Genomic DNA, 13,166 nt, shown 5'->3' with positions numbered 1-13,166 from the left:
GGGTTCTTTGATATGCTGAATCCAAACATGTACTTAGATTTTTGATTCTGGGCCCAGTTTTCAAGTTGGTCCAAATCAGGATCTAAAATTATTATATTAAGTTTTGTGCAATAGCAAGTCTTTTCAATTGCACAGTATTGCGCAATGGCAAGAAATATCTTATTGCAAAATATTGTGAAATAGCAATTTTGTTTTTAATTAGAGTTATCTTTCTTTGTCCAGAATAGTAAGCAAGAAATATCTAATTGTAAGAATTTTTTTTATTTGGAGTTATCTTTCTTTGTCCAGAATCAACTTAAATCTTTGTTATATATACAATATACAATGTATATTCACTTTTTACTACCAACTGATAAATTAAAATAATCTTTACCATTCAGTGATAACAAGCAGTTTTTTTATATCTTAATATTTTATGATGTATTTAAATGAGTAGTAATTGTTGCAAACTCCATTAGAAATTTTAATTGAGATTAGTTTTGGAATAAGGGAAAGGGGGATGTGATTAAAAAAATTGGGTTCAATTTTCTCATTTGAAATTTCATAAATAAAAAGAAAATTTCTTCAAACATTTTTTTTGAGAGGAATAATATTCAACAGCATAGTGAATTGCTCTAAGAGAAAACAAAAAATTTTAATTTCATTAGAACACATTCATTCTGTGTCAGAAACCTATGCTGTGTCAACTATTTAATCACAATCCAAATTTAGAGCTGAATCCAGCTTGAATGTTGTGTCCATACTTGCCCCAACCGTTCAGGGTTCAACCTCTGCGGTCGTATAAAGCTACGCCCTGCGGAGCATCTGGTTCTGTTTGTCTTTTTCATTTTCAGCCATGGCGTTGTCAGTTTGTTTTAGATTTATGAGTTTGACTGTCCCTTTGCCTTTGGTATCTTTCGTCCCTCTTCTATAGACTTGGGTCGATTTAATCATTGACAAATTGTATGTACATTTGTTTAGACAGAATGTGGCACACTTGATCTTTTTTTGTCGTTCGTTTTTGTCTCGTTGTCGTATACACCACATGATACGTTTTATTTTTCGCTACTTGGCTGAAGCCTATATTGATTTTACTAACTGCATATGAACCTTTACAAAAATGTTTACTTTAAGTTCGCATTTAAGACCAGACATTTATATTGTTTGATGAGTAACATCCAGTGGCAAATATTTCATGTATGTTCAAGACGAGAAATTTTACATAAATATAATGTATTAGGTCTTGAACATGAAGGCGGGACGAATAAGGTCGGGTATAAATTTCGAGTGTCATGTAAAAAATATGATATTGGATAGGGATATACATTTAGTTTTTCTATAAGGCACATACGGAACCCGCGAAGAGTTTGCCTAAAGTTCTTAATGTACAGAGCGACTCTCTCTACAGGCTGCACTGGGTTTAACGTCCCAATTCAAAAAGGACGTGACTGCGTACTTGTTTATCCTTCACATTCTAATGGACGCCCAACATTGTCTAAGACTTTTCCGACAGTCGAAAGAAGGCCATCATTCTATTCACCAGTCATCCTTGGGAGTCAGTATGATATAAGAATTAGTTTGGCCATGCAAATGAAGATAGTAGTGATATTCATTGTCAAATACAGCGTAAACGTGTCAACCCTATCGTCTAATAAGGTCAACTAAGATCATACACTCGATAAATATTACCTACATATAATTCTGATTTTAAATCATTTTGTAGAAAGTTAACATTGACTTTTGTTCTACCTGATGTCCAGTGGCAAGTATTACGTCATTCAACAGATGAGGCAAATTTAACATTTCATTACATTTGAATGATGCCTGTTCGACAGATAAATGTAGATATATCTTAAATCTCATTAACTTAAAAACATAGTTACAGAGATGATAATATATTCAATACAACATATTTTGGCATGTGTGAAATATACATAAATAAATGTAGTTTAACCAGGAGGACAGACTTTCACTGATATATACTTTTAAATCTACACAAATTTTCTAGCAAGACAATGTTGACTGTAGTGAATACATTTCAAAATTTAAGAATATTAACATTTGTACAACAATAGTGTGGAAAATATATATGTCGTTCTTTAAAAAAAAAGAAGAAGGATAAAACATTACATACTGGAATTCATCAGCAGATTCACAAAGGTGACATAGCCTATCGGGTCTTTGAACATTTTGCCACCTCCCTGTCTCCACTGGCAAACGGTGATTGCTATATTTAAATTTTTATAGTTTCAGTGCATTTTGTTGCGACAAACTGAAATATAATTTTCAATTTTAAGTTCTGTTTTGAATAATTTATAACATAGACCTTTTGAGGATTGATTTACCTTTGCAAGCCATTCTTGTCTAAACTGATCTTTTAATTTTTTTTCAATACTTATTACAATCCATTTTTGTTTAGATACAATATGTCACCGTACGGCCTTTTGTAATAAGCAAAGTTCATACCGCATAGTCAGCTACAACACGACTCAAAAATCACAAAATTTAATGTAAAAATAATCAAACGAAAACCCTAATTAATGAAACAAAAAACCTTCTCCTAACATTGGACAGTGGTGTAAAAGAACAACAGGAGAACAAACTAAAAAAATAAGTCGAATAAGGTTTAAACTGATGAGATGCTTACACATCTTAAAGGTTTCAACTCCCTCAGGCAAAGTTGGCTTTAGATGAATTTGGCTATTTATTTTAGGTATTTTTTACATACAGCTCTTTAACGGTTTTGGTACTTATACATCTTCGGATTTCAAATATTTGGCTTTGAGCGTTCCTGATGAAGCTTGTAAATCCAGAAAAGCGCTTCGGACGCAAGAAATTAATAACGTATTGTTTTCAATATTTTACAAAACAAAACACAGAGTGGATGTGACCAGGTACTTGTACATCCCAACAACAAAAAGACACCAAGTACATATCTAAGAGCACTAGCAGTTACAGGCAGCTATTGCAAAGCAAATAACAGCTAATAACAAAAATTCATGCATCGAAACTTAAGTAATTGTTGGTGTTTAGGTCTTAATGTTTGGTACACAACTGCAAACTTAAATCAAATCAAGTCAAATCATTTATAATTTTAGTTGTAAAATTCAAATATTTGGATTTTTACCACGACAAACATGACAATCATTACAAACATACTTACATATTAAATTTTAAACAACATGCTTATTCTATGAGACTATCATTAATATGATTAGATGTTTTTGAGGAGGTGATACTTTTTCAAATTTGAATATACAAAAAATCATAATTTATAAAATTTATCATAACAAATACTCCAAGAAAAATATAAAATAGTCATAACTTCGTTACATTGACTAGTTTTCTTATAAGCTAGGCTATTTTCTCAATACATATAAATCATTAACTCCATTGACAATAATTCTAGTTACGTCATTCTTATTTTAAAAATGTTTTTTTTTCCTCATTAGACATTCTGGTAAAATATAGAAAAATGTCTACTTGCTGAAAAAGTGTTGCCTACATTCTTCTAAAATTTGACATAAATAGTCGGTAAAGTATTAGTCACGTCCTCGTTTTGCGATCTTTTCATGAAATAGATATTACGTACATTAATGTGTCACTCTTTAGTATATCATGATCATTGACATTAATGTTTGTCTAAGCCTTTATATTATCAAATAAAGATAATTGAACATTTGTTTACATTCATAATAACATGTTTAACATGCCAATACTTTTCAATCCACCTTTTATACACAGTTTCCTGAAAATCAACTTTCTGAAATCTGATATTTATCAGAAGATGTTATGACATTCTAAAAATAGACTGATAAATCTATGGGAAGCAATTATACTAATAAATATATGTTGTAGTCTATATATTTTAACACGTGCTGGCAGATAAAGAAATTAGTTCTGATAACTGAAAAACAGTTGATAGATTGAAAAGGCTTGAGACCAAGTGGGATTAAAAAAACAGTAATATTTATTAGAAATGAGCCTAGGAGGAAAAAAAAACACTGTGACAATTTACTGTTGAAATATTGTGCTTTTGTCTGTTGGTTCTTTTTATTTTTTAGCCATGGCGTTGTCAGTTTAGTTTCGATCTATGTGTTTGACGGTCTCACTGGTATTTTTCTCCTCCTTTTTACATTTTATTAAGTCCATTTTATTGTAATGCTTACATCCCTAAATAAAATTGTTTTTTTATAATTAAGATTTGATTATTTTGCTATCATTAAGATTTAAATATTTTGCTATCATTAAGATTTAAATATTTTGCTATCATTAAGATTTAATTATTTTGCTATCATTAAGATTCAAATATTTTGCTATTATAAAGATCTACTTATTTTGTAACTCTTACAACTATCTTTCAAAAGGTTACTTTATGGTCAATCTGAATATTTCCAGTTTTTTTGTTATAAATATAATTTTATTATGCATTCAACTGGAAATTTACTAAATCGATCTTCTGACAACTTATTATTTTTTCATTTGTATATAAGTTTGAATTTTCGCTATTAATTAATTATTTTGAATTTAGCTTAATTGTCAGCACTTCGGTGTTGACATGAATATCAATAATATGGTCATTTTTATAAATTTTCTGTCTACAAAACTTTGAATTATTCGAAAAACTAAGGATTTTCTTACCCCAGGAGTAGATTACCTTAGCCGTATTTGGCACAACTTTTTGGAATTTTGGGTCCTCAATGCTCTTCAACTTTGTATTTGTTTGGCTTTTTAACTATTTTGATCTGAGCGTCACTGATGAGTCTTATGTAGACGAAACGCGCGTCTGGCGTATAAAATTATAAACCTGATACTTTTGATAACTATTTACTTTTCATTATTTTGTTTGAAATCCTTGATAAAAGAATTACGTTTAATGATTTGAAAGTGACTTATAGACCCGATGGGTCGGGTGTATTTTATTGTGTATATAGTATATTGTACTTTACTGAAATGTGATTACACATGTCACTATAATAAAAACAAATTACTTACTCACTTATTGATAATGCATTTTAGATGCGAGTGTCTGGATGGGGGTCTCTTGCATTATTTAAAAAAAAGTCAGCTTATTTTGTATAATTCTCATTACAAGGATATAACATATTCGTTTTCTAGTCAGATGATTTATTTATTCACACGTTGTTTATTTCTTTTTTTTCTTCTAGTTATTCTTTGATACTTTTGTACCCCTTTCTTCTCTTTTCTTTTTTTTTCATTCCTCACTTTCTTCTTTATTATTTGAAGGCCATAATTCTGTCTTTTATTATCCCCGCCCAGACCCTCAGAATTACTCATAATAAACAATTACCATCCAACCTTGATACAGCGACATACATTTGTAATGTAAGGAAGTTTCCAGTTATATATATAACTTGCTTATTGATTAAACCTTCGTTATGTATTATAATACGTAATATATAGGTAAATACGTAACATTGTTTTCAACTCTGTGTTTTCTGGTCTGTGGGTCCGTTCGTCCGTCCCGCTTCAGGTTGAAGTTTTTGGTCGAGGTAGTTTTTGATGAAGTTGAAGTCCAATCAACTTGAAACTTAGTACACATGTTCCCTATGATATGATCTTCCTAACTTTAATGCCACATTAGAGATGTGCCGCCATTTTCACGGTCAACTAAACATAGAAAATGATAGTGCGGATGGGGCAACTGTGTACTGAGGACACATTCTTATCAATGTATAAAATGGTGTTTAAAACTGGTTTTACAGTTAGCGGATCACTTATATGACAGTCGCATACAATTCTAATATATATTGACAACAATGTGAAAACAAACAGACAGTCTAAATATCAGTAAAGGAATGAACCATATGAAATCCATGAAAGCATAAGTACAAACACACGTGAAGAGTTGTATCATGTAAAAGGGATATTAGAATAATAGTCAAATTCCGATGTATAGGTCAATTTTGCCTCAAGAAGTTGAAATCTTGTGTTTATCATAATCACTTACAAATTTATCTATGGAAATTTGAGATAAAAAGGAAAGCAAACGATGTATAATTACATGCACACAGTACTTTAGGAGCCTTTTGACAATATTGACCATACACTTGATAAATATAATAGCAAATCTCATCTATAGGCGGTTACTTTCTCCCATGCCAAGAAATTGCCTCCGTTGACATTTTGGAAACAAACCATAGAGAAAATTACTTGGATGATTAATATTTACCATTTGGTATATGGCAATGTTCTATGCGACACATACATATTCAGTGCATACATTTATTTACTGAATGTAGTCAAATCTAACTGTTAATGGTCGCCGGAGGAGGTTCGCTGGAATTTTTAGCGAAGATTTCTTGACATGAAATACCATAAAAAAATCAAAAATAATAAATAAATTCAATTAACATTGAAATCAATATATATATACTAGTGATAACTACGTTTTCACTTCTTTTTTTTTTTTTTTTACATTATTTGCGTTTGCTCTGGTTTTTTTTTTATTGCTATGTCATTGTGCATGGCGATTTTCGCAAAATGAAAATCAGTTGACCAAAAAAAAAATTAATACGAACTTTGTCCTCATTCACAGGTAATACCTGCCGTATAAAGGAAAAACACACTTTATCACTTGTCTTATTCATTCATAAATCATGGCTAATCTCTGACATCAGTGATTATATTATAGGATAATAAAAGTGATCACTTGATCTAAATTCAGAAACTAAAATTTACCCGAACAAATCTATTTTTACGTTCATTTATCAGGGTTTGTTGTTAAATTGTGGTTTAGTCTGCGACGAATATTAAATATGAATAAAGGTAAGATCCTTGAAATATATTCGAATTTGTCGAACAAATAAGTTCTTTCCGAAAAAACCTTATTTACATATGCGCTTTTGACTTAACAAAAAAAACGTTATAAAATTATATTCAAGAATGATAGTTTAAACGCAAATGGAGACTTTTATCATAGGGGAATTCAAATTTTAAAATATTTATAAGATAACTAATCGAAGGATTCAACGCCTATTGGGGTATGACGTCAGAAGAGTTAAATTTAATAAAAGAAAATTTATTATATAAGAAACTATCAAGTGGTAAGATACTATTAGTTACATAGTGTGTTAGTGACCTAATATTATATATACAGGGTCAGTAAATTCCATATGGCGTGAGAGCGGAGCTCGAACCCCATATGTAATTTACTTACCCTGTATATATCATATTAGGTCACTAGCACACTATGTAACGAATTTATCTTACCGAATATCTTTATTTGTTGAATTTAGACACAAGTTCTCTTATTTGCTATCATAACACATCTTAGTTCTGTATTAAAGTGTTCAAGTGTTCAATTTTAAGAACCTTCTTCAATTGTTCTGCACTAATAAACTAATGTAAACGATAAATATCTATAATCAATAACCTTATATAACAATATTAAACAGAACTTTCAATACTTTTTTTTATATAATCAAAGAGTGTCTTAGTCGACTCGTAAATCCACTACTAACTGTGTATTGAAATAAGCCCCGCCTCCCTACTAACCTAATATTGAATATACACGGTCTCAACGAGGTCGCTTTTAACCAATCATATGCCTAGAAATGTATAGGAGGTAAGATAAAAATGGTTCTTACGTATATGTGCCTTACGATACAACCTTATAGTCACATGTCCGCCACATTTGAGATATTATTTTTTTTTCTATTTCTATTTTGATTCACTTCCCTAGACTATGCAATACTTGAATGATAAACCTTAAAACACAATTTAAACAGACAACAAACGCCTCTGTCAACAAGCAAAACTTTTTCGACTTTGATAATGATTTTGTTAAGTTCAACATATTAAATAAACAAAGCAGTACAATTTAATATCTATGCAACTGAATTTATCAAATTTCGTGGATATTTAATTTCGAGGTTTTGCCAAAGTCTATATACAAGCCTATATACCATTTGTATATCGCCGAAATCAACGAAAACTGATATCCATTAAATATGTAGGACTCAAATGTATGGTGGGTTTCGAATCTATGGCAGATCCCTAATCTATGGTAAATGTAACGTCATGCCATCCCAAATCTATGGCAGATATTCACAACCTAATTTGGCAAGTTTTGTAATTTCCTAATCTATGGTGGAATGATGTTGTTTCAAAAACTTATGGCAAATTTTGTGCAAATGGATATCAATGCAGTACATTTTCGACGAAATAATTGTCTTAAGCAGGTAGACATATACGACAACGGGAGCATGTCTATAAACCTTTTGTAAAATAAACATTCCATAATAGTCAACCAAAATAAATCATAAATAATAAATTCATTTGCAGACTTCAAGATTTAAATGATGTGCTTTGACAAAAATAAACATTTTGTTTCATCTGTGCATGGTTTTAAAATTAAAAATAAAAAAATAAAAATGAACAGTTTGAATTTGCAAATAATATTTATTTCACCGATTTTATTAATACATCTTTTACATTTGATGACGATTTAAATCAAATTTGTATATAGTAAATTTATATTTCACTTTATAAAATGTGCCAGCCGTAGTCAGCAACTTCGACTAAAATTCCTTTCCAAGAATATGTGATAATGAAAATAGTAATGCGGACATTTTGTCCCATCTTCCGTTAAACCATCCGCAAATTGTTGTTAGGAAAATACCCTCATCTCGGTTAAGTGTTCACATCTATGGGTTATGCCATCCTTAGCGGCAGCGCATTTGTAATATGGTGTTATTCAGTTGAGACGGTATATGTTACTGTTTCCCCTAGGACTGCCATAGATTTGATGAAAACAAAAATCTACCATATATTTGAGTTGTTTGGCGTTTGTTGCGTCACATTTGTCATAGATAAGGAATATGCCATAGATTTGGAACCCACCAGAGATTTGAGTCCTACAAATATACATATAAAGTCATCGATATTTTTTTAGATAGCTCTGAAAAATTCCTGACCGAGGATTCAGGTGACATGGTAGTGGATTTAACGTCACATGGTGAAGAAATAAAGGAAGCACAGCAGCAAAGTGCAAGTTCTGTTTATAGAAGATACAAATGGCCATGTTTCGTTTGTATTTTAATAGTTTGTAGTATTGGCACTGTTGTTGGTTTAAACTAAAAACTCCGTGGTCTGTCTCTCGACAACACAGGTACGTCTATAGTGCTGGTATTTATGCAGTAAGAAATTTCAATATTTTATCGTCCCGTGTATAGCGAAGTTGTGATTAACTTAAACAGAACATTGTACTAAGAATTTTCTTATCCCAGGAATAGATTACCTTAGCCGTATTTGGCACAACTTTTTGGAATTTTCGATCTTCAATGCTCTTCGTCTTTGTACTTGTTTGGCTTTTTAACTATTGTGATCTGAGAGTCACTGGTGAGTCCTATGTAGACGGAACGCGCGTGTGGCGTATTAAATTGTAATCCTGGTACCTTGATATATATTTAACGATGTAGATATAGAACGAGATTTATAAACAACAACAAACCAAGGGCATACTGAGTGATATTGCTACTTAACGGCATCTACAAATTTTACCTGATTGATGAAAAATGCATTTCCTTGTTTAAAGGTGATCGACTGTTCTGCTTTATATCAATGGATCAATGCGATAGTGAAACGATCATGGTATATTAAATTATGGTAAAATTGAGAATGGAAATGGGGAATATGTCAAAGAGACAACAACCCGACCATAGAAAAAAAAAACAACAGCAGAAGGTCACCAACAGGTCTTCAATGTAGCTAGAAATTCCCGCACCCGGAGGCGTCCTTCAGCTAGTTTCTTGAATATAATTTTATAGTTATTGTGAAGAAAAACATAATTTGAACGATAAATCTTTGATTTACATGTATCGTTAAAGTTTTATATCTTTGTATTATTTTAGACATATCCAGTATGAAAAAGGACATATTGCAGAACAAAGTTCAAAGGAAAAAATTCGAACATGATATAACATTATTGTTTTTTGGGCATGGCCGCCAAAACAAAGATTTAGACAAAGCGGAATCAAGTATGTAAAATATCAATTACTACAGTACATACAATACATAACGAGTGGTATTCAATTTTGTTTTTTCAGTCCTAGATATACCTGATAAAAGTTATCAAATATTTAAACATAATTTTGTCATCATAGACTCTCCCCTCGCATAACAACTCAATGATGATAAAAGACTACTGGAAAAAAATCACAAAATACTGAACTCGGAGGAAATTTCAACAGATGGTCCCTTATCAAATGACAAAATCAACTGATAGAACACATCAAACGAATGGACAACAAATGACTTGATACAAGCATTTACAAAGGTAGAAAATGGTAGATTGAACCTGGTTTTATAGCGCTAAACCTCTCACGTGTATGACAGTCACATCAAATTTTGTTAATTTAACGATGCCTGAACAAAACAAACATAAAAGTAAAATAGTCAAAATATGGGTACAGCAGTCATCTTGATCATGATGGTCATCACTATGTTGCAATCTCAAAGCAAACACATATTTCACAAAAAAGTAAACTTAGTATGCTGCAGTTGTGAATCAACTTTAACATCATAAACTTTTACTTTAAGAAGCTACCTTTTTCAAATGATCTGTAGTGATTTTGCCATGTTATACTTATAATTTCTTTGATAATTGACTGTTTTAACATCACTCTTTGAGACCAAAGCGATTTGTTTTCAAATTAGTTCAATATTAGGTTCTTAATATAATGTTTGTGCTGATTAGAATTTGAACTCTTTTCTAATATTTAAAGTTTTAGGGGTCTGATCTTGAACACATACCTTTATACAGAATAAAACCAATAGATTTGTCGTTTGTTTGATTTCTGCCTAATATAAAATATAAATATATATCACTATATCTGTCGCACCACTGAATTGGACTATTCGTTTTTCAGTGATAAAGAATAACACAGTGGTTTTCGATGGACTGACAAAAAAACTGAGTAACTTAACTTCAGACTATGGACGGCAGATCAAACTTCACCTGAAAATGCAATACAATATTGATAATATAGAAACTGAAGATAGCAAGACGTTTGGTGAATTGAAACAGAAACAAATCAATCTAAAGCAGAAGTTGAATAATATGACAAAAGCACAAGACATTCTTAGAAATGATCTAAGAGAAACAGGAAGTAAATTACAGAAGGATACGGAACGAACAATACAAAGTCTACGAATCGAATTCGAAGCAGCACGTAGCAAGTTTGAAGCTAACTACAGAACGAGTCAAGACTCACAGAACGAACTAAGAGCAAATCATCAAAATTTACTTCAAACAAGTGAGTCATTAAAAACAAAGTTGTTTTAAACGTTTTTCACTTTTGACTGTAATTTTTTATTGTAAATTGAGAAGTGAACCATCCAGTAATAAAATGAAAATTGTTTAAAGGATGAATATCTTAAAGGTAAGTAGTCAACAACAATGCAGACTTTTTTCTGAGAAACATTTATTTCCATTCTATTAAAAAAAGATAAAATAGACATACTAATGACAAGACCATATGTTTTTACATTCTGTGGTTTTGAGGGTAAATCATAAGTAATAAAATATGACATTGTACACGTTGCATGCTATATTACAACCTGCTCACACTAACTTATTAATATATGAGTCAGTAGGAAGATACTAAAGAGATATTGCGACTTACATATATACAATAAGAAGTAATGCTATCTTATGCCAAACCTTCAAACAAAACATCTAAAGATACAATATGCTAAAATAATTTCAAAAACCAAAAATTTCATTTTCCTAAAAATATATTATTGTTTGCTTGAGGTCAACGAATAGTTAATGGGCTTAATATCACAAATGTATATATTATTGTGCCTACAAATATTTGAACTATGCAAAAAGCATCAATATCTCTGTTCACTTCTTCTATATAAAACTAGGAAGAATTTGTGTATTTGATATTTAATATATTTTATCTTGTTTAGTTTCAGAAATCAAGAACTATATGCAAAAACAACCAAATGCTGGTTAGAATACTCTAAGAAAGTGTTGGAATAAACAATTGTTTAGACTGTTATCAGTCCATATAACAGCTGCATAAAGTGTGGGTGTGATTAAATATTGACAACTGTATATTCCGCATGTCATATTTACTATAATATATATATATATATTTTCATAACTCTTACTCGATTTACGCTTTTGTTTGTTATTCTCGTGAGATTTTGTGTGATGCTTGGTCCGTTTCTGTGTGTATTACATTTCAGTGTTGTGTCGTTGTTCTCTTCTTATATTTAATGCGTTTCCCTCGGTTTTAGATTGCTACCCCGATTTTGTTTTTTTTCCATGGATTTATGAGTTTTGAACAGCGGTATACTACTGTTGCCTTTATTTATCCTGGTCAGATGATTATTTTTATATAATCAATGTGAGGAACGGACGATGGAAAGGACACAAGTAAAACGATATCCTCTCGGTAGTTTGTTTAGAGAGCAAAATATATAAGCATAAATGATGTATTTTTTGATAAGTCATAACAATAACACCTTCAAGTTGTTGAAGTTATAGGTTATTGCATTCTCAAGTCATACTATGTTTCAGAACAAAACTTGTAAGGCTTAGATATGTATCCTTTGTTTATAAAGGAATTAACAAGGGTTGTGATTTAAAGCTTTAAAAAAATCTCCAAATGTATTTTATATAAAATTAAAGAAATTGATTAAATAGAATAATATATTGTATTAGTTTATGTAAAATTGTTATTATTTTCTAAGTATGTTCCTGGCAACTCAGAAGTTTTTTTCACAGGAATACTCCACTAGCACTTGAGCAGTGAAGTATAATCATAAAAAGCATTGAAAAATATATGTTTTGTTAACAATTGTGTGAGTAATAGGTTGATTACATTTGGTAACAAAATTGACGACCATATCATATGATTCAAGTTTCATCCCGTAGCATCCTGTAAATGGCCTATTTTGTTATCAGAGGCATCGGTTTGAAGTATGAAAATGTCGGCAATTTTAACACAGGAGCTTGTACTAATGCATTCTTCAAACTTGAACAGACTTTATCATGACTATCTTCTCGCTACATTGAAGACCCATTGGTGGCCTTCGGCTGTTGTCTTCTCTATGATCGGGTTGTTGTCGCTTGGATGCATTCACCATTTCCTTTCTCAATTTTATCAATATTTTTGAAATTCTCATGACTTTCAAACCAAAGTTATTTT

At 30.9% G+C, this 13,166-nt stretch overlaps 1 protein-coding gene and 1 long non-coding RNA gene across 2 annotated transcripts; both read left to right on the top strand.

Moving 5' to 3' along the window:
- Window positions 1-6,711: 6,711 nt before the first annotated feature.
- LOC134719442 (uncharacterized) lies at window positions 6,712-9,974 on the top strand. The gene is made up of 3 exons (XR_010107582.1): window positions 6,712-6,768; window positions 8,897-9,112; window positions 9,855-9,974. It is a non-coding gene; the product is annotated as an uncharacterized LOC134719442 (long non-coding RNA).
- Window positions 9,975-10,883: 909 nt separating this feature from the next.
- Window positions 10,884-12,035, top strand: LOC134719441 (uncharacterized). Its single transcript, XM_063582437.1, has 2 exons — window positions 10,884-11,258; window positions 11,920-12,035. The coding sequence occupies exons 1-2, from the start codon at window positions 10,967-10,969 to the stop codon at window positions 11,964-11,966; spliced, it is 339 nt and encodes a 112-aa protein (XP_063438507.1). The 5' UTR covers window positions 10,884-10,966; the 3' UTR covers window positions 11,967-12,035.
- Window positions 12,036-13,166: the final 1,131 nt, after the last annotated feature.

This window comes from Mytilus trossulus, chromosome 5 (assembly GCF_036588685.1).
Source record: "Mytilus trossulus isolate FHL-02 chromosome 5, PNRI_Mtr1.1.1.hap1, whole genome shotgun sequence".
Taxonomy (NCBI): Eukaryota; Metazoa; Mollusca; class Bivalvia; order Mytilida; family Mytilidae; genus Mytilus; species Mytilus trossulus.
This window is presented reverse-complemented; position numbering and strand designations above follow the sequence as displayed.